This window comes from Opisthocomus hoazin, chromosome 9 (assembly GCF_030867145.1).
Source record: "Opisthocomus hoazin isolate bOpiHoa1 chromosome 9, bOpiHoa1.hap1, whole genome shotgun sequence".
Classification (NCBI taxonomy): Eukaryota; Metazoa; Chordata; class Aves; order Opisthocomiformes; family Opisthocomidae; genus Opisthocomus; species Opisthocomus hoazin.
The window spans coordinates 40,630,677-40,658,344 of NC_134422.1; the positions used below are offsets into that span (position 1 = coordinate 40,630,677).

The window sequence follows — 27,668 nt, forward strand, 5'->3', positions numbered from 1 at the left end:
AGGCAAAAAAAAGCAGCTCAAGCATCTTGCTAACTTGACCTTGATGCCACATGGGTCTATTACACAAACTAGCTACAGGCAGAAGTTGCCAGGGGCAGAGATGCTTTAGTTATGCTTTGCTTCTCACAGCTCATGTCCATTACAGGTCCTGCATCACTGCAGGCACTCCCTATCTGGGGTGACCTTCCTAGGCCCAATTACGTCAGTCGCAGGTAGAAGAAAGGCATGCAGTTTTCAGTATTTTCTGTTAAACACTCAACCCTGCCCAGTCTCTCTGTGTAAACTGACATGGTTCTTAAAGGGGAGCCACTGCCAGAGGGATTTCTGCAGTTCAGAAATCGCTTTGCCCTGTTCTACTGAAAAACACAGAAACTGTTATAAACTTCAGACTTGTATAAATTCATACAAAATGTGATTTCTCAACATTTTAGTATCCTGCAAACTAATAATAATCTTATACTGGAATAACTTCTATGTCCTTCTAGAAACCTTACATAAACAAGATACCTTTCATTAAAAGACAACCCTTTCATAATAAAAAAAGCTCTCTCTTATCTTTGTGAAAATGAGCAGAATTAAACATTACATCACTGCAGCAACACAAATCTCCATTCAACTTACCTTTGGACCATCAGGACCGTGACCTCCAGCCATACCCTTTTCACCCTGGAGTCCTGATGCACCTGGTTCTCCCCTTTCCCCTGGATTGCCACGTTCTCCCTACAAAATGGAAAGTTCTTACTTATTTAGAAGTCATGGTGCAGTTCTGGTAGACAAAATCCTAAATACACCGTAAGTGCAACAATGCTATTTAAACAAAGAGCCTGTGAACAAATTCTAGGAGAACTGATCAAATGAGTTACAGCTTTATGCCTTTATTGCTAAAGGTAGGGGAAATAGCATGTTCCTCAGCAAACTGAAAACTGTCATTTCACAGCTGTAAACCACATCAATTAGCAGCTAGTACTCAACACCACTTCATGAGCTGGGAAACCATTAAAGGTTTTACAGATACCAACTTAAAAAATATCAGTGTTTACAAACATTTTATTGGGAGGAAAAAAAGTCAAATATTCTCTTTAGCTGTTGAAGTCCATATTCTATCTCAACTTTACACCTCAGAGAACCATTATGAACGTTTAAACTCTGCAAGAAAATACTTACCCTAGGGCCCAATGGACCAACAGCTCCAGGATCTCCAGGAACACCCTAAGTAGAACAGAACTCACCATTAGAATGAAAGCATTATTCATAGCCTTATAGCTATGGAAATTAGAGATAAACATTTTCATTCCCAAAGTACTGTGAATGCAGGTGGCTAGTTCTGAGTATTATCTGCCCATGACAAGAGGAGATAGCCCAACTCAGTCCAAGACGATGGTCAGATTCTAGTCATTACTTTATTCAAAAGCCATTCTCAGACAGCTTGCAGACTACCTCACAGTATGTATTTTGAAACTGACTGGGAAATTAAATTACAAACAGACTGGGAAATTAAATTACAGAGAAGAAAAGGTAAAACTATGTTATGAAGTGAATTCTTGTTAAATTACACAGAAATTACCTGATCACCTGGCTTTCCTCCCTCACCTGGAGGACCTGGTGGCCCAGGCAAGCCCTGTAAAAAAGTCAATAAAATGGTCACTAACGTGATAAAAAGTTACGTAAATCCAGATTTAATTAAGACACCGAGAATATGAATGTAGTATTATACTCAGTACAACAGCATGCCCTCAGAGATACCCAAGAGAAACAGTCACATGAATATTTCACCGAAGTGGTTTCCCCCTTCTAAACAAGATGGCAGCCCTTCTTTAACATTTGTAACATACATGTACCAGACCTAAAAATAAAGTTCTGTTTAAACAGAGATTGACTTCATACTTCATTATCAAAACAATTCCATTGCTCCATATTTGGAACATCTCTGGAAAATCTCCAAATTAAAACTGAAAACCAACAAAGGTTTTCTCAAGCGATACAGAGCTGGTACGTAAGCCTTTGCCAGTTCAGTTTAGTGCACACCTGATGTGAAAACTAAGTATCATGAATTATTCTGAGCATCATTGCCTTAGTTCTGAAGTTGTGTTTTGTTAAACATAACTTGACTTTCTCCAATTTAGTTGATAAAACACAGCTGTTTATTTTTTTTCTTTAAAAAAAATGAACGCACATACCTGAAACCCTGTAGGACCTGGAGGGCCTTGTTCTCCTCTTTCTCCTGCCAGACCCTACACAAAAGAAAGTAGTAAGTATACAGTAGAGGAATATAGACAGGATCCACAATTTTTGCTCTCTCTGAATACATATATTTTCAATTATGTATTTCCTTATTATGCATTTTTCCTTACCCCAGGCCAAGATATACCCTGTCTATAAGATGTAATCAGATGTATCTTACTTCTTTAAGATCCCCCTCCCCAAATTTCTACGCTGACAGGAAAACACTCAGTTCCACTGAAACCAAGGAAGCTAGGAAAATGAACTATGAGAAAATTTTGCTCTTTGCATTATTTTTCGCAAAGGCCAGTAAAAGGAATTAGACTGTTAATATATATATATATTGATACAAAGCTTCCCATTTCTTTAGGAAAATTTTTTCTTTAAATGTTCTTGGGATTTTTTGTTTGGAATCAATAACTGGCATGAAGATAGACAAAAATAGAAGCAGAAAGAGTAATCAATGGATGGAGCAACAGGCAGGCAGGCAGAGTGGTAAAAGTTGACTTACTGGTGGGCCAACAGGACCGGAAGGACCAACTTCACCATCTTTACCAGGGGCTCCCTAAATTAAAATGACATAGGAAGAAGTCTTGTACAGTGAACATATATGATGGAAAAGCATCATTTTCTGTAATCACTGCAAATAACAGTCATACTCACTCTCTGTCCTGGGACACCTGCATTGCCTGCTTCTCCGGGTTTCCCAGGATCCCCCTAATTTGCAGAAACAAAAATGACTATGTTTAGATACTGTTTTCATCCATTAAAATATATGCAAATGTTTAAAGTTAAACAGATCTTGGGTATCAGGTGCCATACTCACACTACCACCCTTTGGCCCAGGAAGGCCCATGCTGCCTGGCTGACCTCTGATTCCTATTGAACCTGCTGGACCTGGACGTCCATCTTCTCCAGGAGCACCCTGCAGAGAAAAACCATTTTCCACAATAAATTAGAAAATGTTTGCATATAAAAAAAGTAACATTAATCTGGTTTGGTGCCATAGTTATCAGTCAAAACATCTTTAATGCAGACATAGCTTTAGCTGTACTGCTGGATTTAACCAAATACTATGCAATTATCATCATTGACCCATCATGTACAAATACTTTATTGTTTCATTAAAGATACATTTAGAAAAGATATTTAGTTCAAAATGGTTTAAAAATATTGCAGCAGCTGCTAAACAACTGACACTGCTAACAGATAAAACTGAAGGAACATTTTCTGCACTAATTTGGGAATTGGGAATCTAAAGTGAACACTTAGAAAATGAACCTTTAGAAATCAAGAACATTCAAGCTAATAAAAGTAATTTCAATGAATTGGGACCTCTGAATTACTGTTTCCTTATTGAAAGGAGTAATTTTTGTGTTGCTTACCAAGGGGCCAAGTTTTCCTTCAGGGCCTTGAACACCTGGATTTCCTGTCAAACCCTAAAAGTGGGAATAATATTGGTGTCAAGTTGTGCATATAATTCTAGAACAGAGAAATGTAAATAAATCCAAAAGATATGCACAGTTACTACCATGTTATGAACACTAAAATATTCTTTACACAAGAGTATCTTCTCTTTATCAAAGGTCCTCATCTGCGTCTTCACTTTACAGCTTCATCCCCCCGTCTTTGATCTTCCCTCTTCCTCTTTTTCCTTTTCTTGCTTTTACACCTTCTGAGCTTCTCACAGGCTCATATTTATTTCTGCCAACATTAGCCAGTGATGTCTATCACATCTTATACTTGCTGCTCCCTTTCCCTCTCTCTGTGATATTGCAAATTCTCCCCAAACATTTTTCCTGAAAAAAATCTCTAGATGACGTGCACCACTCAACTACCTAAGTTACCAGTCACTAATTTAATGAAGGTCTGGCCTTCAACTCATGTTATCTGTGGCAACTATGTGCTTTATAAGCACACTTCCTTCAGCTGCATTAGCCGGTCTCAATCAGGGCTACTACTCCTTTTTCGGAGACAAATGGAACCTGTGCTTCCCAACACCAACAGCAAAAAAGACAGGTATTTGGGCCTTTACCCTTTAAGTAGTCCCATTGAAACAAGTCTGTCCTTGTATAAGAGCTTCTTAATTCTGCAGAGTTCATTGCTGCCTTTTGAAAATAAAAAATGTCATGGCTTATGGTCAGGGTTTATAGCGTACTGCTATTAGTTCCTTACCCTTGCACCTGGGAGGCCAGGTTCACCAGGACGCCCAGGATCTCCCTGACCTCCTTTAGGACCAGAAGAACCTGCTGGACCACGCTCCCCTTGGGCACCCTAGAAAGATACCAATGGGCTACTAGTTAACAGGTAGCGACAGTAAGAGAACAGACACAGTAAGAGAAGGCTAAATAAAACAGATATATTAAGGACCTATTTTTGCAAACAGAGTTCTGAATCATTAATACTTTTATTATTACTTCCCCCTCCCAATTATTACTTAGAAGTTGTCTCTTCCATAAAACAAATTTGTATAAGGATTTTAGGATCCCTCTATTTATACCAAGAAGGAAGGGATTTACAGAAACACTAGACAAATACATATGCAAGTCACTTCCCTGGAAGCATTACAGGCTTAGGAAAGCCAAAGACAGGCAAGACCATCTGTTCCAGGGACAAGTCTAGAAAAACTGTACCATACACAAAGAAAAGGCAATTCTTCAAATAGTTACCTACTACAGAGTAATACATAAAGCAATACAGTAGCAAAAACAGGTCAACGTCTCCTATCTAATCACATTTGAGCATGAGGGATCATTAAGTCAGGGACAAGCAAGGAAAGCTGAACATCACAGAAACTGAAAGTGACTTTTCCCCAACAAAATTTTAATCCCAAAACATTCAGACCCCTTTCTGGCGTTTGTCAATTCCTTTTGACCCTACTTCAAATGATTTTGAGGACCTGCCCATTTGCCAAGAAGCATACACTTTTAATGGATCATTTTCTTTCAGTATATCTGCATGTACGTAAATTTTATACATTACCCAAATAAGAGACAGGCACTTTAATTTCATTTACCTTTGGTCCAGGCAAGCCATCGGAACCTGGAAAACCGCGATTACCAGGAGCACCCTAGGAAAAGCCATACATACAAGATTATCATCTTAATTTTCACATAACTTATTGAAAATAAAGTCCTAGATTTATGGTTTGGGGGTTCAGTTTATTTCCTTACAACTTTCTTACTTCATTACCTTAAACTTAGGGATTTTTTTAACCACCTGGAGTTGTAAACATATCAATGTTTCATTCATGCATGCTGAACATATCCTATACGAACAGACTAACTGAAAACAAGATGGCCACTTGTACAGGGGTTAAGCAAAAAATCTGCATATTAGCTCATCATATCTCCATCATTTCTGCTACCATACTGTGCATTGAAACCCCAAATGAAAATATCCAGGGTAAAAATAATGCACAGTATGACAGATTTCTTTTCCCCAAAAATAATAATTAGAAGTAAGATCTAGTCAGGATGCGAAAAACATCCTGCCATATTTTTATATCCTTATCATGAGGGTATCGTTTTCAAAAAGAACCTATCACAGAAGACAGCATCCTAAAACCACAAATCTGATGTAGAACTAAGTCATAGACACAAACTAACTACTGCTAGGAAAACAAAGTTTGACTGCACCCACAATGAAGCTGTAAGAAAATTCACTGTTAGGTCAAGAGGTTTTTTGGCACTTCTCAAGACACATTATTCCTTTAGATTGCTTACCCTCTCTCCAACAGGGCCTGGTGGGCCTACTGACCCTGGATCACCTCGAGGACCTCTTTTCCCTTCTTCACCTACAGGGCCAATGGGACCCTGGGGACCTTGTGGGCCCTAGTGAAAGGAAAATGTTGTTTAAAAAGTCATTGTCAAGCTCACTACTTCTCAAATATATTGAAACAGACTGTCTTCTAAATGTCATAAACTTTTTTCCAAATAAAGGAGAAAAAATATAGTTAAAAAATGCCTCTCAGCTTTTCTCTTATACACTGTTTATAAGCTAATATTTCAGTAAGAAGTCCACTATGAATAAACCGTAATTCTGCAGTTCAGCTGTACAGTGTGCTTCTTACAATTATCTGTTTGCTCGGATATAACAATTAGTATTTATTATTTTCTATTGGACAAGCTGCAAGGATTTAAAATTCAGTGACACTCTTGTAGAAATTCTATAAAGAAAGGAGAAGACAATCAGTGGTAAGGGAATGATTACTTCATCTGTACAGTTTTGTCAGTTATTACGTGATCATTTAACTAGTGAGAAAGAAAAACTAAAGATTGGTTGGCAAGTCAAATTGACTCCAACTCTGCAGAATCACTTTTCTGCCAAAATTCACATGGTTACAGCATGGAATTAGCCATGCTCTTAAATAATCTTTCATGCTTTCAAATAATCTGTCATAAACATTAGCTGTGGGCCAAACAGCTATTTGTACCATAGAGGTATAAAAATTTCAAGTATAAATAAAATATAATTAATATATACATAACCACATAAGTATAAAATGCATTAAATGTAACTTTAGAACAAAAAAGATTTTTTTATTATGATTAGCACACAGATCTGTGTGCTTTTCAATGTCCAGAAGCATATGGATCTATTTCTCACGAGATGAAGAAAGGACAATAAACTCATTCTGTGTGCTACAGAATCCTTAGTAGACATGGAGACTGGTTTCTCTGCCCCTGAGTCCTGTAAGGTCTATAGCGGGTAGGTCATTTGTCATATCAAAAGACCTGCTTCACCATTCGTTCTTAGTACCGTCTAGCCAGGATCACTCTGGTTTGTCTTCCACGATAATTAGTTGATAAACAAAACTATTCTTTTCATTACTACAAGCATCAGAAGTGTCTTGAAAATTGTAAGAATCTATTCAAAAGACTCATGCAAGCCCCTGTGATTCCTCTTCATCTTACAAAGCTTACGGAAGACTTACAGGTTCACCTTTGGGTCCTGCTTCCCCCTTGAAACCTGGGACACCAGGGTCTCCCTGAAAACAAACACGAGTAACGGTTAAAACTCTGCATAAACCACTCAACCATTTTGGATTATGCTATGAAACAGAAAACCATTCCCTAGTATAGTAACTAGTTGTAGTTAATACAAGGATGTTTACAACCATTTGTCTTTCCCTTTACCGTGCTTGTTTACTATGATGTTATCAAGTCAAAAATTTAAAGGAGACAATTTCAGGAGATAATTGTTACTGTTTGTCCTAGTTTATAGAGAGACCTAAGAAATAAGAGTGCCTAAGAAAGCAAACTAGTATTTTGGACACACAGAAGATTCATGAGATCCAAGTGTTAGTATATTCACTAGCGTGTTACTAATTTATTTAAAGGAACCTCATTGCTAATCACTGTTCTGGTTTCACAGCATAATACATTTGCTACACATCATAATTTCCATAGACATAAAGACGTCATTACCGGCTGGCCTCGAATACCAGGTGGGCCAGTACTGCCCTGAGGTCCTGGGGAACCGGGTGGACCTGTTAAGCCAGGGGGGCCTCCAGTGCCTGGAGATCCCTATAAATAGAAATAACAGCAAGCACAATAAGGAAAAATAATAAAAATAAGGAAATAAAATGTATCCACTTACATAATTTCTTCAACAGGTGATATGATCACTTACAGTTGGGCCCTTAGCACCTGGGGAACCATCTGTCCCTTCGGTACCCTAAAAACAATGTACCAATCATTAAAATTTATTTTAGTGAGGAGGGTATTGATAACAAAAGCAGATGATGATAGTTATTTTACCCACTTTACAAGACCAGACAGTAAAGGCTATTAAATAAACACAGCAATGTAAGATCAACTTGCGCAAATGCTAATATGAGTAAAAAGTGTGCAAATTAATGTGACTTTTCATCTTTAAGACCCTAGGTTTCAGCTTAGGCTTTAAAGTACTTGTAGGATTGAGACTGTATCAGGCTCTGTAACTTCCAGTCTTCCACGTTGTTTTAATTAAATTATGAAAAGTTACTTTCAACAAAATAAGCACAAAACAAATGAATGATGCCTTTCCTTTCCTGAGAAAAAAGAAGTTTGAGCAAAACTCGGTACCTATGAAGTAATATCCCCTATAAAGGGGCAACAGGCGCAAGCTGAGCACTGCAGAACTCAAGTTGATGTACTTACAGGAAGACCTTGAGATCCAGCTGGGCCCTGGGGACCTGTTTCACCTCTTTGTCCTTGAGGACCTTCAGGACCACGAGGACCTGTTGGACCTGCTTCACCCTACGATGTCACATGAGAAAACAGCTTGAGATTATTTTGCTCTATAAGCAGCGCTTCAAAGTAACTAAGAAGGAATACTGAGTTTACAAGAGAAAAACAATTCAGGTTTTGAAATATTTTATTATCCTTAAGATATACTTTTGCTTACCTAATTCTCCTTCTACTACTTCTATGTGAACATAAACTTTAAAAGTACAAACATAATTTTTCCTCAACATAAACAAGGAGAAGGAAACTTTCTACAAAGAAGCAGCACTGTATCCAGCAGACCAGATCCGATCAAATATTTCAGATAGACATCTCTCCCAAATCCCACTATGTATCTGTAATTTGACAACTTTCTTTCTAGCTTTGTTAACAGCTGAGGCTTAAGATTTAGAAATTATAACACATCTGGGGTTTTTTTGCAGGGTCCAGATTAATTCACTGTTGCAGCACTATGTTAAATATAAAATCACTGTAAGATTGGACTGGATGCTCCAATAAAAGAATTCCTCCCAGCATCTCCTTTGAATTTTATCTTTATATAGGAAATCTGCCTTTTGGAACTGCTGGTGGTTAATATCACATTTTCATAACTGAAGTCCACATCCCCATTGCGCAGTCTGCTTAGCTTTTATGAGTTCAAAGCAGCTATTCCAATTTTACATCATCTGACGATCGAACTTGAAGGTAGCTCCTCCTTTTCAAACGCCTTCATTGATTCATCACGTGGCAGCTTCTCCAAACATTTATTTAGGTATGAAGTAGTGCTTAGCCATACCAAAACATTTTATGACATGTACTAGAAGGTCTATCGTTTATTGTATACATTACGTTAATACTCTTTTTAAGGCTTATTTCCAAAAACTGTTTCATCCATGTTGCTTCACAACAGCACAAAACATCTGCTGAATTTGGCTACCTTACTGACTGAGAGTTTCTTCTTGTATAATGTTTTCCTACCATGTTTTAGGAGTGTAAAGGATCAAAGAGGAGCAACTGGGTGGAGGGCAAGTATGAGAAGGATAAGCAAGCTGTATGAGTTGTCTTTTCTATCTTTGCAGACATGTTCCTAAGGCTAGGAAAAAAAAAAATTGAGCGCTTTCTTGAAAAACAAGATAGGGAAGTCCCACAAATGGTAATCACCATTTGCTCTGTTGTGATGAACTGCGGTACATCTCTGTTGGGGTTCAAGCATTTTCCTTACCAGCCTAGGTCATCTCAAAAAGTGTTCTCGGCCAAAACTGGAAGCTTCAGCACTAGAAGGCACTGCTTCCATACTGTCTTAGACTAGTCCTTGCAACTTAACTTGTAATAATGCATCTCACTATTCTCTGAATATACCGGACATGATTCCTGAGGCACTGCACGACTGTCATCTTGTAAGCAGCCCTTAGCTCAAGCAAAAGTGAAAGCTGTAGTGAATTGCAATCGCTTCATTTAGGTTGTGATTTCTATCTTCTGCCTCAAGGTTTCAACAGATTGATTTCACAGCATCTCTTACAGAACTAGATACACGTCACCCTGAACTCTGTGTGGTCTCGTAACACAATTTTTAGTTTTGCGTTGTTAGACATATCAAAAAGGTATTTTTATTTTATTTTTTACCTTTACACCAGGAGCACCTGGAAAACCCGGAGAACCAGTTATGCCAAGTGGGCCCTATAGAAGACAGACACACAAAGCTGTAATTCTGCAGTTTAAATGGCACAGATTATTACCTAATCACTGGGTAAATATGGTTCTGGGATTAAATGTATTTTCTAGTCATAAAACATTTGTTCATAACAAAACCAAAAAACTATAACTACCGCTTTTCTAAGTTATATGCATACATTTTATGGAACCGTGGCGCAGTATTTATTTTAATAATGTGTTTACTGACTTCAGCAAAGTTACAGCTCTTGATCCAGCTATTAATGCGCAAATCACAGGGCACACAGTTGGCAATTATTATAGCAATTGTTTTTTCAATTTTAGTTTTTAACAAAATGTCATATTCTGATATCTATGCTACTGTAGTATGGTAATGAAAAGATCAGATATTCGTTAAGTGATCACAATTTGTCCTACAGAATGTAGCAAAGCGGAGTTTCAATTCTTTTAAACTTTATAAGAGTAACCTAGGAAAATAGAGCTACATCTACATTGAAACAGCTGAGCTGCTAGACCAGATTTTTGAGGCTAATTAACACAAGTGAAAACATAATTCAAGGCTATCCAACTATGTGCCCTGCTTCCTACTCTTCTGCCCTACTGAGATTCCCAAATTCACAGCTAAATTCATTTGCAAGTTTTAAAACACAGACTTTGTATCACATTTTCTTGGCTGCACAGACAAAGACGTACGCTGCCGGGATCTTTGTTCAGAGACAGGCAGGTACTTCTGGGAGAGGCAGCGGAGGAAAGGGTGGGTTACGGCACACCACGAAACCCAGCGCTGCGCAGAGGCACGTCTCCACCTCCCCAAGCCAGCGCAGCTCTTCCCAAACAGCACCGTGCCTGGCGACAGTCGATGCTGTATCTAAGCAGGGCTGCCAGCTTGAGCAGACCGTAGTATGGATGCAGCTACCCTATTTCTGGTTCTAGAGCCAAATTCTCGGGGCGCTGAGCTGCAGAGTGTCAGTGCAGCTCACGTGGCTGCGAGGACGTGAGGTTTGGGCAAGGATGCAAACAGCTGGGGCTGCATTACGGGGCAGATTGTCCAAACCAGAAAGGAAACTTCAAGTGTATACGCTTGAATATACCTGCAGGGCATGGCGCAAGCCTTGTTCTGCTAAACAGAAAAGACTTCCAATTAAGGGATTTAGAGTAAATTTATACATTTCCATTTTCTGTATGCCTCTCGTGCTGAACCAGACATTCAGGAGAAGACCTTTCTACTGCATTACAAACTCTCCAGATGGCGGCACACAGTGGTTATAAATATTCACTACAACGCTGTTCCCAGATGATTATCTTTTCCCAATTTTCTCTCTGTTTGTAAAATATGATGTATACTGCGAAAAAATGTCCTGTGTAATAAAGCTCTACTGTCAAACCTAATAAGAACAATCTGTCCCACTGAGCATTAATTACAGACAACATTTCTGCCATGACCTTGCACCGGATTTCTAAAGAACTGACGTAACAGCTCACTAAGTGTATTTTTTAAAATCTATGTCCCAGTTTAATGGATCACAAATAAATGTCTGCCAAATCTCTGTCTTGCTGCAGGAAGAATCCCAGAATTATGGTATACACTGCACTGAGCCAAATAACAATGCATTTCATTAACATTTCCTCCATGAATAAACATATGCATTAAGTACCAGCATCGCCCTTGCGACACTACATGGGATTTTACCAAAATTGTGAGCCAACCAATTACCATGTACCGTGTGGCCAAGATCATATATTACACCAAATAAAAATTTCAAGCTCCACATAGAATTTCATAGCTCAGGACCCAGCTTGTTTTAAACTTTATAACTTGTTTTCGATACTGAAAAATCTTTTGTTTCAATGTTTGTTCTTACAAGTTACCCTTCTTTCATGCTACATTAAATAACAGAGGTTTTCAGCTTTCAGACACTTACACTCATTTTTTGAGCTTCCATTACAGTTAATTATTTCTTAATGAACTTTGTAATAAAACAGCCTGTTCATTAAGATGACACAGGTAAATGAATGTTTCTCAAGACATATCACTATTCAACAAAGAGCATGTAAAGAATGAAAGCTTAATTGCGGGTGGGCGTGGTTTGGGCTTTTGAAGGGGGTTTTTTTGTTTGTTTTGGGGTTTGGGGTTTTTTTGCCTTTAAAGTTAAATATCATAAAGTGGTAAAGGTCCACATTGGCCGTATCAAGAGGCAGAAACTGTCAACCACATCCCAGAATTAATGCTTTCAAAAAAAAGAAAAAAAAAAAAATCACATTTTTAAGGTGGAAGCTGGCTTTGCACAAACAGTACAACATTATCATAAGCTTTCATTAGAAAAAGAAACAAGTAATTAACTGTATGTATGTGAGTAACCCCACTGTCTTCCTAACACATTTCTTCATGTAAATTGACTCAAAAACATTTTGCAAATGCACTTTGAGATTGGATGCTAGGATTCAAACCATCACCCTTTGATGTACCAACATCCAGATTTTAAATCACCAGAGTCATTCATCTTCAGCCCTGCAGCAATCGTGTGAGAACCACCACAGTCACGCGTGCCAGGCTTTCTTACCGTGGCAGACATTCACACACAGGCTTCAGGTTCTTCAGTTCAGTGTGTGACTGCCCATCATTAAAACGCTATCTTGTACATGTTCTGTAAGGGATCACTTGCAGGTAGCAAGTTCTGCTGTCGGCGAGCGACGTTTCTTCTTGCTAAGAATGGGGGCAACCTCCTTTGTCAACTTTGTATGTGAAGGAAGCGAATACGCAATTATAAACTGTTTTATATTACAGTGTCTATCTTTAAGACACTTTTCTCCCTACAATATGGACCACACTTCATAAAAGCAGCAAAGCATCACCCCTCCAGGGAAGATGTTATAGCCTACTCCCTCTGCAAATTAAAACCTTCAGATGAAGCAAACTACAGAGCATGGTTTCTCAGAGGACAGCATCAAAGCTATGATGAGTAGAACTAGGAATCGCTTACAGATAATTCCAGGTGCATTTATTGTTACCAGCAACTGCCAACTGTTTTTTGTGCTTCTTTTGGTAGTGTCAAGAGGCAAGTGGCAAATGTAAGGTGAAAAAAATAGGTGATTAAGAAAGAAACCTACCATTGGTCCTGGCTTCCCAGGCATACCATGCTGGCCACGTCCACCCTAGATACAAAAATGGACAAGACAGAATATTTATAAGAACTCCAACAAATTTTTTATTATTATTTATGGTTATCATTTTTTGTAACAACCATACATACTAAAGTGATCAAAGAAATGCTGAATGGCAGAGCCGTCCAAGCACTGGTATGGCAAACTTCTGGAGGAAATTATGCTCCCCCTCAAGTAAATGGATTTCTCTGTTTTCAGAGAGGCCAAAATTTTGACAGTGTAATTGTATGGAGCACATAACATAAACGGAGCACATAAAAGTCACGGGGAGAAATGCCAGAAAAAACAAAACTTGACACTGGACATAAAGCAACAGAAAGAAATTTCTACTGAAATATGATGTCATGTCAAGGCTAATCCCTCTTGTTGCTGAAAAGCAAAATAATTTTTAAGAGGACAGCTTTATTATCTGGAATTAAATTATAAGACTTAATTTAAATTAAAAGTCTAAATTTTAATTTTAAACTTTTTTCCACACAAAATCAATACGTATTATTTCTAGTTCAGTAATTTTTGGTGAAAATAGCCTCTCGAGAAATTTCACAGAAACAAAGAAGGAATTTTTGGAACACATAAAAAGTGCTGTGAGGGTACTTGGCCTCATGGGCACATCCGGTATGAGAAATTACCATGCAGCTAGCATTCTCCATTTAAAAGTGGGTTTGAATTTTGAAATTCACAGTAAAGCTCTCACCCCACAAAACTTTGCTCAGGCCCTAACTTTCTTAAGCTACAGCAGAACTCACCACGGAACTGACTAGCAGTCACATGAATAAACACTTTCAGGCTCAGGGATTTAAATTTAAGCAAAACAAGCAAAGAATCACAAGGAAAGCAGGAAGATCCCACTTACAGGGGCACCCTGTGGTCCAATTCGACCTCTTTCTCCTGGCATTCCTCTAGGTCCCTTGAGGAGAGAACAAAAACTCAATTATTTAGGAGCTCATTGTGGCATAGTAACAAAAACGCTTACATAGTTCACTTGACTTTTCCCCCCACAGTGGAAAGAACACACGCCATCCCCTTTTTTTCATCTTTTTCTTTGCTTTTTACTTTTTTTTTTTAAACATTCTTGACTTTTCTTTTGCTTCAACTAAGTTTTGCACTGTATCGCCCTTCAGCGATTTTCTGCTCAGTCTTCTTCATTTCTTTGAAAAGAACGTGCTTAGGTTCACTGAGACTACAAGCATGATAAGGACAGATGATGTGAGCTACAGTTACAGACCCAAGTTATTTTTTTACCTCCTGCATGTGTAGCTTATCTTGTCCTACAGCAGGAAAGAAGTAGCAGCTTACATAAATGTTTGCAGCCTCACAGCCTTGCCCAGTGGAAATCTAATAGACTGTAATTTCTCTTTTCCTGTTCCAACAGTATTTCTACTTTTAAACACAGGAGAGTAAATTCTACGTATACTCACCAGGGTCAATAATGCAATCTCATTTACTACAGCTCATTCACAAACTAGGTTCTACTTCAGAGATATTGCATTCTGCACGACACAAGATAGTGCTTTGCAGAGAGATCTCATTATCTGATATTAGAAAGGTGCTTTACTTCCCAAAGCACTGCTGAGGGTCGATTTTTGGTACTTTACACTGCTCACAAGTATACAGTTGTCCAAACCTACATCTGAATGAAAACTACTCTGAGCAAAAGTTTCTTGGTTTCATTTCCACGTCGTGTGTGTCTGTCCTCACCATAACCTCCAAAATCCTCTGTCCATGGTTTCTGACCTAAATTCTTCCATTTCTATCTCAGAGCAACCTAATCCAGTTTTTCTCATATTGAAGTAACTCCACATGAAGCACCAACATGTAAAAAAAAAAATTTCTTCACCCAACACTTACATGAGTAGGCAAATAACCACCATACTTACGTTCCAGTTTCTGCTCAGCCTTCTGAGTTACCGTTATTATCTATGACTGTGAATTGTGATGAATAACAGCTTACAGCAGACCAAATTTACTGCTAGCGTAATTGAACACAAAGCCTTAAGAGAAAGTTCAGTTTCAAGGCATCAAGCATGGATATCAAAACCTTAAAATTCCTATTGGCAATAGCATTTACAATCTTCAAGGTATTTCTGTAATAGCCAATGCACACGACACTCACTACAGGACCCGTTGCACCCATGGCACCCGTCGGTCCGGATTCACCCTAGAAATGGAAGTGAAAGGACACCATTAGAGGAAGAAGGTTAGAGGAACATGGAGCTACATGTTCCCTCCCTGCCCACCGTGCTTACGCTAAAGCCAAGAGGCAAATTTGCAGAGCCACCCGTGTGGATCACAGGCACTGTTCACCGTGCTGACAGGAAACGCCACATTTACACACTCTCAGGGAAGCAGAGGTAACTCCAACCTGTTCCAGCTAACAGCCCTCACCACCTACTGCACTGTTGCTACCAAGTCTCCCGCTGCCGTTGCCTCCACAGAAAGTGGTAGGCAATCTCCGCGAAGAAATCTCTTCTTATACAAACTCTCCTGATTTCACATTTCAATTTAGATTTTGCAAGATTGACCTCATTTACTACATTTTTAATCTAAACGAATAGTTTTGTCCCACCTGTGATTACTGCTCTACACTAGGCCAAAATATTTCAGCATCAGCATTGATCAGTGTGGAAAAGCCTGGAGAAAAAGTGTTCTATGCTCTCACAAAAGAACTTTTAATCTATCTTGAAAGGATTGTCTCCAGCTGGCTATCCTGTGCTACCACTATTTTGAGCTGAAGCTGTAAGGGTGCTGCAGGACCAGCGAGGCTCAAAAATTCTAAGAGGATAAAACTGTTAGGTGAAAAGGAGTCAGTCTGATAAAATATATTCTCTCTTCTCCAATGCCTGTTTCTTTGAAGCCAGTCTCTAGTATGATAATCAAAAGAGGAAAGTCAGGTTTTAGCTATGCATTGCTTTATTTCATTTTATTGTATCACATTAAAAATGTTAGAAAACTGCTTCTCCTCTCTCAGCTTGGTCGTACAAAGCCAACAAGAACCAGAAACTGGCCAAGTGGAAAACTGCAAGGTGTGCCTGGGCTCTCTGTTCACAGACTTTGTTGTCCTCAGTATTACACAGGTGTCACAGGCAGACCACAGTCATATCACCTTGTGACACCTTACAGGCCTAAAACTGAGCCCCAGCCGCAACTGCGACTGGCACTGTTGAACCCTCTCCCTGTACAAAGCCCAGACATGTCACTGCACGGCGGTTTACACGGACCAAACAGACAGGAAAAATGGACAATTCCATGTAGCCTCTCCACTCCATACAAGGAGCACTGACAGGGTACAGAGCTGTGTTCGAAAGATCTATTATCTTTCATTAAGTTTGCATTATAGAAAACATGTTTAAGCATTTAGTTGTTTGGGGCCATGAAAATACCTTTGCTCCAGCTGCTCCCATTTCCCCTTTTGGACCGTCAAGTCCTTTCAATCCCTGTAAGAGTTATAAAAATATGGAGAAATTATATTTATATATGTACACACACATAGCAATCCTACTACGATTGTTAAAATAACTCTATTCTAAAGTGTTAAGAATGGATCCGAGGTGGCAAGAGCAAGCAAGCAAAAAAATAAAGAACAAAAAACCCAGATGGAATAAAGTTTTTAAACATTTCCTAAATGGAAACCATTTGTACAAGGTACATTTCCTTGGATTTAGTTTCCTTTTTAAAACAAGAACATTTAAAAAAAAATCCTAAAAGAACAAGGAGGAGGCTCTGAGCCACAGGAAACCTATTTATTCCTCCCTGAAGTAAAATTCTGGCCAGAAAACTTGGTAATTTGTAATCACTCCATGTTGCAAACATATCCACCTCGCAAGTTCCCCACCCTAACGCAAGGCTTGCCAACAAAGTGAGAGAACTGTCAGGTTTGTACCTCCTGAAGCTTGGCAGGGCTCATGCAAGCTCCTTCCAGATTCCCAGATCATTTGAAAACAGAGTGAAGAAAGCACTAGAGAATACAATACAAAGGTCAGCTTAAAGGGGAATAGCCTTCATTTTCTGCAAGGCTCTCTTTCTCTCAAATGCCAGTGATTCTGCCGTAACTGGCAGGACTAGGAGCGTAGTCAAATCCATCACTAATGCAAAAGAAGTTGAGTGTCTTTATACTGAAACTGCCTGGAAACATCACCTAAAAGTAGAGGGAAAATCTTGTTTCTTACCCTGTGACCCTTGAGACCTGGGAGACCAGGAGCACCAGGAAAGCCTCGAGCCCCCTAAGTAAGAAAAAAACCCAACAAATAAAATCTTTATATCTGCTGATAAACCTAGCATTAATACTGCTAACAGGGAAGAGCGTAGCAGCATTAATACTAATACTCCCAACATCTCTTCACCTTGGTGACATAATACAGTGAGGCACAGCATTTGAGCAGGTCACAGACAATACAGCATTACATGCTATGAAGTTAGACAGTCGCAGCGTTACGCACGTTTTCACCGAAATTAAAAGCCTTATTGTTTACATCGGTGCATGATCAAACCTCAAATAGAAGTAATGACTAGCAGTAGATCAAGCTTTGAAGCTTAACGTGGAGAAACCTTCATTAAACAGAGATCAAAACTCAGAGCTATCATGTAAAATAAAATAGAAATTGAGACCAAACCGCAAATTGTAAATGTTCTTCCAGAATATGTCAGTCAAGTAGCATGATAAACAACTGCTATTAAAACACCTTTAACAATTAAACCAAAGTTGCCTTGCACTTTGTTTCCTACCAAGTTTCCTGACCTCTCTTTCAGGAAAGGCTAAGTAATGGAAGGGAGCTAGGTGCCTCGTGTTAGAATATCAGTCCCATGAATTTGTAATGGAAATCACGTCAACACCTTCACACTCTCGGACAACAACAATTCAGCGACCTGTTTAAATGCATCATTTCTTCCTTTATGGTACTTCTGACCCAAAGTTCTCAAAAAGATGACAGTACATACCTTTCAGCACAGCAAAAATTCATTAAGATACATTATAGAAAATGAAGCATCATGAAACAACACTGATATTCAGAGGAGTGAAAAAGAACATCTGAGATCTCAGCATTAGAGCAGAACTTCACACACAGACAAGCTGCTTCCTTGTTAGCACCAAGGAACGTAAGGAAGGTCTTTGTCTCCCCATAGTCAGTTATATGGGTAATGTTTGATCATAAAGTTCTGTGGGAAATTACTCCAGAGTCTGCAGACTCCTAAAGGGAAAACTACTTTACAAAGGTATGAAATTTCTGAGATTAATATATTAGATTGCTTGAAATTATTTACACTCTTGAGTTTCTCAGTGAAGAATGATCTCTGTTGTCATACAAGGTCTTGCACGTAAATTGGAAATTGTACAAATTACGCTTGTCTAGACTGAACGTAGCCCATAAAAACTATTTATGTGCCCTGTGCTCAGTGGTATACGTATATCAGCTTATACAACCAGAGCAAACAACGGATGAAGCACGCACATGGGACAAGTCACACAGCAAGGAGGCAAATCATGAACAAGGAGAAACAGCCATCAGGTATCTCCGTAGCAGCCTACGGGCCTTGTCACTGATAAACTATCAGGGTATTCAGTGGTGTTCTCTACAGCGCAAGGCACTTGCAGCAAACTCTTCATGAGATTTTTGTGTGTGTGTGCAGTTGCACTATTTCTTTCCTTCATTAGAAAGTCTTCTAAAAGATTATTTTATCGAGCAAAACATCTTGATCTGAACAGAACAATACTCCACAGACTACCTTTGCCTCAGGCAGCTTACAAAACATTGTCTTTACTCCATAAAAATTAGGAGGAAAGCTTAGGAAACAACATTGCCTTTTTAAAAAAATTATTTCTCTCTCCAAGAGATCGTATCTCCAATTGCTAATAAAATTTCCAGGCAAGAACTGGACACTTAAAAAGAAAAGGAGGCAGCTTCAGAGATGATGTGTATCAGGTGGCTTCAGTTCTGGGATTTATCTGTCCCCTTTTCAGCCACACTACAGCTCCCTTCCACGTACAGAAACTTGACTAATGAAGGTAGAACTCTTAATATGGGCCAAAATTATGTGAGATGATAAAATGATGTCATTTTATCAGCAGATATATCTGTTTTGTTTTATTTCTAGAGTAAACCATGACAAATATCCTCTGCATTACAAGTACATATATCCCTGAATCACATGTGCATATTGAAAATATATATAATAATAAATTATTTACATCTATGATATAATCCCCTCTTCCCCTGCCCTCGGACTGACTGCTATCAAGGTAAACAGTGCCACCCCAACCTGACCTCATTTTATAGTGTCAGAGCACTTTCTGCAGATGATCGTGAATGACTATGTGAAATACTGGGAAATGGAGTACAACCTGTATGTACTGTCATCTGTTGTACGCGTATTTCACCTATGGAACAGCTGAAACGTGCGCCTGTGAAATGACTCTCAGGGTTAACTCGAGGCCCTTTGAATCACCTGTTTGATTCTGAGCTCTCACACTGATCTGGATCATTCTGGTCAGCTAACACAAGCACTTCAGAAACTGAGTGGCAGAGTTTTGCACTCATTATTAAGAGAGACAGTGATGACGTAAGTATGATCATTTTTGCTAAAATGTAAATAATCATGCTCTTACTGGAGATCCTGGAAATCCAGGCTCACCGGATTGTCCTGCTCTACCAGGTTCACCCTAAGGAAAGAAAGAAAAGGAACAGATGAAAATAGCAAATGTGAAAATTAACTTCATTAATTCTTCCATTCAAACAAATGAGGATATTCACATCAGCATTACATATCTTCCCTTTACTGTAACAACTTCAGTGATATCAATCAACTGCACACATGACTGGCAATGTGTATTAGACACGTTAATTTAAAAAAGGTTTTTAACAACAAATTGCAGGAACCGAAGACCAAGTCCAAAATGCATCTCAGCATCACAAGATGGTTTCCTAGCAATTAATGAGGCAACCTTTTGTCATCCGCATGCAAAGTCAAATTACTTTAATTATCCATAGGAATAGCAATCTAAAACTGTCTGCATTGTAGCTTGTTACTTCTCCTTCTGTTCAAATGTTCTGAAATGTGCGTAATTTCATTCTAGGTCAGTGATTATTTTCTGTGTGATGCAACAGGTAAGACAATATGGTAGAACCAAATAATCATATTTCAAACATTATTCAAAATCCTCCAGAGTCACAACCAAACATTACTTTATATGCATCAATCAGTCCAAATACATCCAGGACTCTGGCCTGCAGGAATGTAAAAGGCTTCAGAAAAATAGTTTCTGGACAGAGAGAAGGTAAAGTGCTTCACAAATGCAATTAAAGGAATCCATGCACACATCGGAAACGGAAGAAGTTCTTAGAGCAGTATCAAGGTTTGGCTTCACTGCACTGAGAGTTAACTCTTTCCAAAGATTGTTATAACTTTTGTACAATTTAATGGGAAAGCAGCTATTACACAAGCTATGCTAATTTTTATACTAAAATATCCGGCATCTGCAGTTTTCAACTTATTTCCAAGTTATAAATTACAATTCAGATGGATTTAGTGTGCTTTGCAAATACATACATCTTACATATATGTATACACACATGGACAGAGTAATAAAATTTGTTATGAATATAATACATTATTAAGACTTTTTAAAAAATCTAAATACTAAAGTTCTATTGTCCAGATCCAGGTATGTGTTATCATTACAGTTCTTCTAATTCATCATGTGTTCCCAAAGAGAGGGGATTTGATTATGTTCAATTTCAAGAAAGACATCTCAGTTGAAGAACTGGCTGAGGCAAGAAATAATAAAGTGCCAGTGCTTAAACCTTAGGTATGATGGTGACATGTAAGGAAAACAAAGGAGGGTTTTGAAAAGGACTGCTAAGATTTACAGTTATGACACTGCACTTAATGAGGAGTATGATCACAAAGAAAAGTAAATAGATAAAAGTAGTTACAACAGGCACGTCTGCTGGTTAGTCACTGTCTCAAAGATGCCAATATTTGTTTTATTAAAAATAAAACAATATACAAAGAATAACAAACTTACATCTTCACCAGGTTTGCCTGGAGGTCCCTCTGGTCCACGAGAACCAACTGGACCCTAAGAAATAAATGTATTTGCCGAGAAATCAATTTGCCATCACTAAAATATCCATCTGCTCCATTTCAAAGTCTGGCTTTATAAAAACTGATGTAGAAAAAGAATGTTTTTATGCCTAAGCACACTTCCTTAATTTTGTGGTGCTCTTTCTACCCATTCTGCCCCTAAGAAACCTGCATTATGTTCTATAAAAACACAGGATGGATGATTCTTTAGGAGAAAAAGAAATACATTAAAAATCACAGTTGCTGTTGTTCCAAATCTCTGGCTCTTGCTCTTACTTTTGAATCATTTTATCACCTCCAAAAAAAAAAATCTTCTCATCATCCTTTGTGTAAGTTACACTACCAGGTATGGTTTTAGCAGTGCTTAACCATCCTCAGGTCTGTGCTGGCAAAGTAATAACGATTGTTTATACTACAATCCTTGTTATGCACATTCAAAGCATTTCAAATTCGCTGATTGAGGACAATATGCATTGAACACCACAACTCTCGACTGAAGTTACTTAATAGCTTCAGCTGAGAAAACACACACAAAAAAATCTGTTCTGAAGTAAGGAGGTATAATATATTGTTTGTAATTTTTGTTGTAGAAATGTTTGTATTTATCGGTCTTACCATAGGTCCTGGATCCCCAGGTTCACCAGGTGGGCCTGTGGGGCCAGCACCGCCCTAAAATTTACCAAAGATGAATAGAGTTACAAACGCCAAAAAGCAAAAATATAAGGTTATAAATTAAAATCCATCATCAGGAAAATCACAGCCCATGAGACAGTCTGGATTCTAATTCAGAACCAGCTCAAATCGCAAAATGAGTGAAAGTTGGATACTAAAATCCCTCAAGCTTTAGGTAAGTCCTGTGCCATACACAAATCCCACTGGAAACTTAACACCATGCCAACACTGAAACCAGAACAGTCACCATTTTCACTGCTATTCCCTCATTAAAAAATGTGTGTTGGCTTAAAGCCTCATCAAAGGTCTAATAAATTGTTCTTTTTGAGCTAATGTCTGTGTATAGAGTACATCTGGAGTAAAGCTCGAGAGCAGCACATTTAGATTCACCTCTAGATGAAGATGCACTCATCCACATGCCACTGAAGATGGCCATTGCCCCAGAGATGCCCACACACACCAGTTACTATGTACTTTACCTATGTCTCTGGCCAACTATCTTAAACCCCCAGCGGTGAAGTACGTACTTGTTTTCCTTGGAGACCTTGAGGACCTCTTGGACCCACTGGACCCTATTGAAAACACAACTTGTTACACACTGGAAAGCACCCTTCCCCAAGTGACATTCATCCCACAAAGACAGCAAAATGGCCTGATCATGACCTCCAAGATCACCTTTCTATGGTCAAACCTTCTGAAAGGCTTTTACTCAGAAGACTGATGTTATGAAATACAAAAGTAGACAGAATTGAAATCTTCAAACTGAAAAAGCCACAGCAGCGTAAATTCAGCAGCAGCTGAAAATATGGGCTTGCTTGCTTTCGAACCTCACAGTCTCCGGAATCAGTCAGAATAACCGGGCTGCCTGCATAGCTCCAACGGCAAAAATGTAAGAATAGAACAGACTTGAGGGGAAGTCTTCCCTTAAAGGGAACCACATCACTACGACTGATTTCATAATGGAATCAATGACAAAATAAATTCATGCTGCTGTTCTCAGCCGTGAGCAGCAACAAGCGGCAATGGAAGGACATATTTTCATGAATCATATAAACCACCAAAACAGCTTCCAAATGATTGTGGTGTGTTACAGAAAAATCAGATTTCCTCGTAAAAAATTTCATGGGATTTTTAGGAAAAATCTTGTGCTTAATCAGAACTCGCACCATGAAATAAACATAATCTTGTCTGAAAGTAATTCTCTTGCTTACAGCAATACGAAAATATCTATAGCAGACAATAACTTGCGTTTTGACAGAGGCTCAAGATCTACGGCTTTCACACATAACTCATTAATTTTTAATATTTACAAAGCAAATGTGAAAGAGTTAGTAACAGGCCATTTAAAAATTCTAATCAACATTAAAAACAAACAAACAATGGTTCAGCTGAATGACTGTCAGTTACTCAGTTTACATGCAAAAGAAAACAGGATATTACAGAACGTGATGAATCAACCCAAAGAGAGTGAGTGCCAATTGACTTTAGTAGACTTTGTGTAAGGCTTTAGAGAGGCCTAGATATTGAAAAATACCTTAAAAGATATATTAATATTAAAACAAATCATATTTGAGAACGCTAAAAGAAGAGGCAGTAGAAGAGACGCGATGTCTTGAGACAGACTGAGTGGAAGGATTAAGGAAAACAATGGAAGGCAACAAAGCAGGACAGCCTTGTGGAACAAGTCACTGTAGGTGCACACCGCAAATTCACTGAAGAGAAACATCCATAAAAAAGGAAAGTCCTTTGAAGAAATCACCGCAAAAATTAATCCTGAGGCAAAATATGAGATTATATTTAGAACCTTTCAAACCATACTGAAACCGAGTTTGAAGGTTACTGGTGGGGACTTGGAGGGGTAACAATCAGGTGGGCAAACTCTTGGACAGTACAAACACTCAAGGATGGTTTCCTTAAGAATGAATGTTAAAAATAACAGCAAAGAGGGCAGCAATATCTTCAAGCTATCCCAATGTGATAAATACATGTAGTGAAAAGGGATAATATTCAAAACCTACCCCAAGAGTTCTAGCAGAGATAGCTTAGGGTGGTGAAACAGCTTTCACAGACGGTAACAAATTTCAGTGTTACCATGAAGTCCCCAGTGCAGTAAAAGGAAAGGGCATTATCTGCACAGTGAGAGATGCCAATGATCAAACTGGACCCACTAGAGAAATGAAATGTCTGTCATAACAACAAGCACAGCTTTCAGTTGACAGCTGCTTTCAGAAATAATTTTTTAAATTACTACCAAAAATAACTACCTTTGATGTCACAACGTGAAAAGAAGCTTTCAAATATATGTATTTGTTTATTCCGCTTTGCATTCTACCTGACATTTTTCAGTTACTCTGCAGTGACTCAAGATATGAGAAGATCAGGAGCTTTCTTCTTTCCTGTACCTCACTGCTAGTAGATGCTACATTTCAGAAGGAGGGAAGAAAGACAACAAGCAGGCTAGAGGTGGGGAAAAAAAAGCTCTCACTTGAACAGAAGGGTATTTTTTCACTTTTTTCCAGGTACTGGGCAAACCTGCACCAGAATATACTGTACATCCAGGTTCTAGCACATAGGAAGTTGAAGAGGATGAATGCCCCTTTGGGTGTTTGCACACGCACTCCACTTCCACCCTATTCTACAGTACCAGGTTAATCTGGGCTTACCACTGCACCAGGCATCAGTCCCATCTGACTCCCAAGTCCAGATTTCTCATCCAGTCCTGCCATCTGAGCTGAAAATGGCTGCAAAAATAAGGTGGGTGATTGTAGCTGCCAGTCATTTTGATGGTTCATAAAGCAAAAATCCATGCAACTGAATCTTCATTGTTTACATCGGCTTTGCGGCACTAAGAACTAAATTCTTCTGTAATCATGAAAATAAAAGTTGTCTTTCCTGTAAATTTGAGGTGGTTTAAGGCTTCATAGACCAGTTGAATGCATCATATTGTCTGTTTACTACTCTGACTCTGCTCCCACTTGAACATTAAACAGAGAAAACAACCCAAAATGAGGAAAGCCTCCTATGAAATTAGATTTTTTTCACTACCTTCAAGTTTAAATCACACCTTAACTTCACCTGCAATATTCCTTCATATCTTCTACGCCTTTCTGCTGTTTTCATCTACTGTGCTTTAAGTTCAGAAATATCTTCAAGTAAAGGGAAATATAGCTGCTTTTATGATTTCAAATTAGAATTATTAAGCGTGTTGCCTTCATCCAGCAAAGTTGAAGGCCACTGCTGTTCATGCCAATTCACAGAGACAAATGAGTTAGAGCAGGGAGAACCCGCAGTGCCCTCCTCCTCCTGCAAGCTGTTGAAATCAACAGTTTTATTTTGCTTTTTTCAAAATCAGACCCTCACTCGCAGCAGGCCAGAGCATACAAGTGGCTGAGAAGGAGCAACAGCATGAATGTGCATTCAGGTCTTCTAAGATTTATATTTGTTCCACATCAGATTGGTCCCCAAACATTTTCTGCAAGGCTGAAGATTGCCTAACTTCAGAGACAGGAACACAAACCAAAAATGTCTTAGGTCTCTGGCCACACCTATTCTTTCACATTTTCTGTGGAAATCTATGAAGAATGGTGGTATGACAGCCATCCTGGTGCTGCTGGATTCTAAGGGATTCCTCTGTGCTGAAGATATTTACTTGGGCTGAATCTGCTGGATTCAGGACTATTTGGAAAGGTGGTTAAAGCAAGAAATGCTGCCCAAACTCACAAGCTGTTGGCCTAGCATTAATATTTCAGCTTGTTGTCACTATAACGCTATTGTTTGCAGGAACTTTGCAGGAACAATGGAGTGAGAAATCAAAACGGGTATCTTCCAAACTGCAATGAACATGTAACTGAATATACTTGAGAAATTCAAAAATGTATTGCATTATCAATCATAATTACTGTTACACGGGGGGGGGAAGTCTTGCAGAACACCTTGCCTGTATCTTGTTAGCATTGCTTCTCACAAACATTAATCTTCTCAGTGTTGGTCTGAACAATTCCAGCAGAAAATATACTTAACCACATTTTAAACTCTCTTAATAATTATTCTGTTATTTATAATTCATCTTGCCTTTTCTTTTCTGTAATCCTACTTTGGTACACCAGTTTCCCTGTAATTTTTGCCCAGATCCCTCGGGTTTAAGTCAGGTTGGAAGTAACGGAAGCCTACTGAGGGTTTTAGATTTCAGTACCTTGGCTTTTCTAGACGCTAAAACCCATTGCAATACGTGTGTCCTTTCCAAGGTTTCTCGCATTCAGCTTGCCCCAGTTTTTGGCAGAACTTGCACTGCCGCTAGCTGCTGTCCCTTCATCACTGGGAGACAGGAACTGTGGGCACAGCACTCTACTTTCACTGAGGCAAAGAGAAGTTACTCTTTGTATCATGTGGATGTGGCCCAGCACCCACTTCACTTTCTACTAAAGCAAGTTTAAAACTTACCCTGCTTAGTCCATCTGGTCCTGTGTGTGTAGGATGGCCTGGAGGACCAGGGTCACCGGGCTGGCCGGGGATACCGGGTTCACCATCAATCCCTTGAGGACCACGAGGACCCTAGAAAAAAAATAAATCAGAAATGCCAACAGTGTGCAAAGGTAGTCATTAAAATCATCGTAACTGGCAAACAACTGCATCATTTGCGATAATCTGTGTTTCTACAGAAAGATCTTCAGACAAACAACATCCCCTAAGACCTGTGCCTACCTTCAGATGAGATCCACTGGCTAAAATTAGTCACAAATCCCAGACACAAGTGGAGTGCAGTACTTTCTCTCACAGGCTGAGGCTTCCTATCATTCCATACTAGCGTACGCTATTCCTGAAAAACTATTTGGCTTTGCACACAATACAGAATACCATGAATTTACTTCTCAAATATGTGTACATACATTCGCATGCTTAGGAAACTCCAGTAATAGGCTGGATTTTCACAGCCTCCTGACATCACGAATGGTTTAGACAGCTCACACTATTGCTGAATTCTCAACGCAGTTACACTGCCAAAAATGCAGAGTAACTCCCTTGGTGTCGATGTTATCTCTAACTAACATTTGCAGAATAGGCTAGGAGGCCACTCCATTGCTCCAGTTTTGGTCACCTACCTTTGATCCCTAAACTGCATTCATCTTATCTTGTGTCAGAACTAAAACTAAATACAGAAGCAGCTAATAAATCATTAGTGGAACAAAATCAATAGCAACAGGGCCAATAAAGATATACGTCAATCATAAGTACAGACTTTAAAGTGCTTGTCACTACTGCTTCCTTCATTAGAATACAAGGCTTGACTACGGTGAGGAAAAATCTTCTGCTAACGAGCTCTTCTACTTTAAGGATCCTTAACCATAACACTTGGGAAGCCTGGCTCCGTGAGTCATCTTTACCACCACAATTATAATCAGACAGATTGTTTGTACTTCCATGAGATGAGGACTGCGTTTCCTCACAGCCCGCGACACACTGCACTGGAATTTATGTCTGAACTAGTATGGTTCGCATGCTAAAGAAAACGCATTCCCTTGGGAAAGGGCTACACTGGGGTAGCATTGCCAGTAGGATTCCTGGAAACCCCCAGTGAAGGAGATAATTCTCACTCTGTCTTCATGGTCTGAAATTCCTATGAGCCTAGCAATCAGGGGAAAATCTTTTTCTTCTCAG

The 27,668-nt window shown here is 38.9% G+C and overlaps 1 protein-coding gene across 3 annotated transcripts in view; it reads right to left on the bottom strand.

The window, feature by feature from the left end:
- The window catches only part of COL5A2 (collagen type V alpha 2 chain), a 188,475-nt gene that overhangs the window by 18,801 nt on the left and 142,006 nt on the right, over positions 1-27,668 (bottom strand). For all 3 annotated transcript variants that reach the window (XM_075430219.1, XM_075430218.1, XM_075430217.1), the window contains 27 exons: positions 26,454-26,564; positions 24,677-24,754; positions 22,541-22,585; positions 21,957-22,010; positions 21,283-21,336; positions 19,864-19,917; positions 17,429-17,482; positions 16,643-16,696; positions 15,376-15,420; positions 14,116-14,169; positions 13,209-13,253; positions 10,053-10,106; positions 8,364-8,462; positions 7,855-7,899; positions 7,650-7,748; positions 7,157-7,210; positions 5,946-6,053; positions 5,237-5,290; positions 4,396-4,494; positions 3,606-3,659; positions 3,047-3,145; positions 2,884-2,937; positions 2,732-2,785; positions 2,178-2,231; positions 1,565-1,618; positions 1,165-1,209; positions 622-720 (listed from right to left, as the gene is read on the bottom strand). In XM_075430219.1, the coding sequence (XP_075286334.1) occupies positions 622-720; positions 1,165-1,209; positions 1,565-1,618; positions 2,178-2,231; positions 2,732-2,785; positions 2,884-2,937; positions 3,047-3,145; positions 3,606-3,659; positions 4,396-4,494; positions 5,237-5,290; positions 5,946-6,053; positions 7,157-7,210; positions 7,650-7,748; positions 7,855-7,899; positions 8,364-8,462; positions 10,053-10,106; positions 13,209-13,253; positions 14,116-14,169; positions 15,376-15,420; positions 16,643-16,696; positions 17,429-17,482; positions 19,864-19,917; positions 21,283-21,336; positions 21,957-22,010; positions 22,541-22,585; positions 24,677-24,754; positions 26,454-26,564 (1,773 nt within the window). The remainder of the gene's footprint in view (positions 1-621; positions 721-1,164; positions 1,210-1,564; positions 1,619-2,177; positions 2,232-2,731; positions 2,786-2,883; positions 2,938-3,046; positions 3,146-3,605; positions 3,660-4,395; positions 4,495-5,236; positions 5,291-5,945; positions 6,054-7,156; positions 7,211-7,649; positions 7,749-7,854; positions 7,900-8,363; positions 8,463-10,052; positions 10,107-13,208; positions 13,254-14,115; positions 14,170-15,375; positions 15,421-16,642; positions 16,697-17,428; positions 17,483-19,863; positions 19,918-21,282; positions 21,337-21,956; positions 22,011-22,540; positions 22,586-24,676; positions 24,755-26,453; positions 26,565-27,668) is intronic.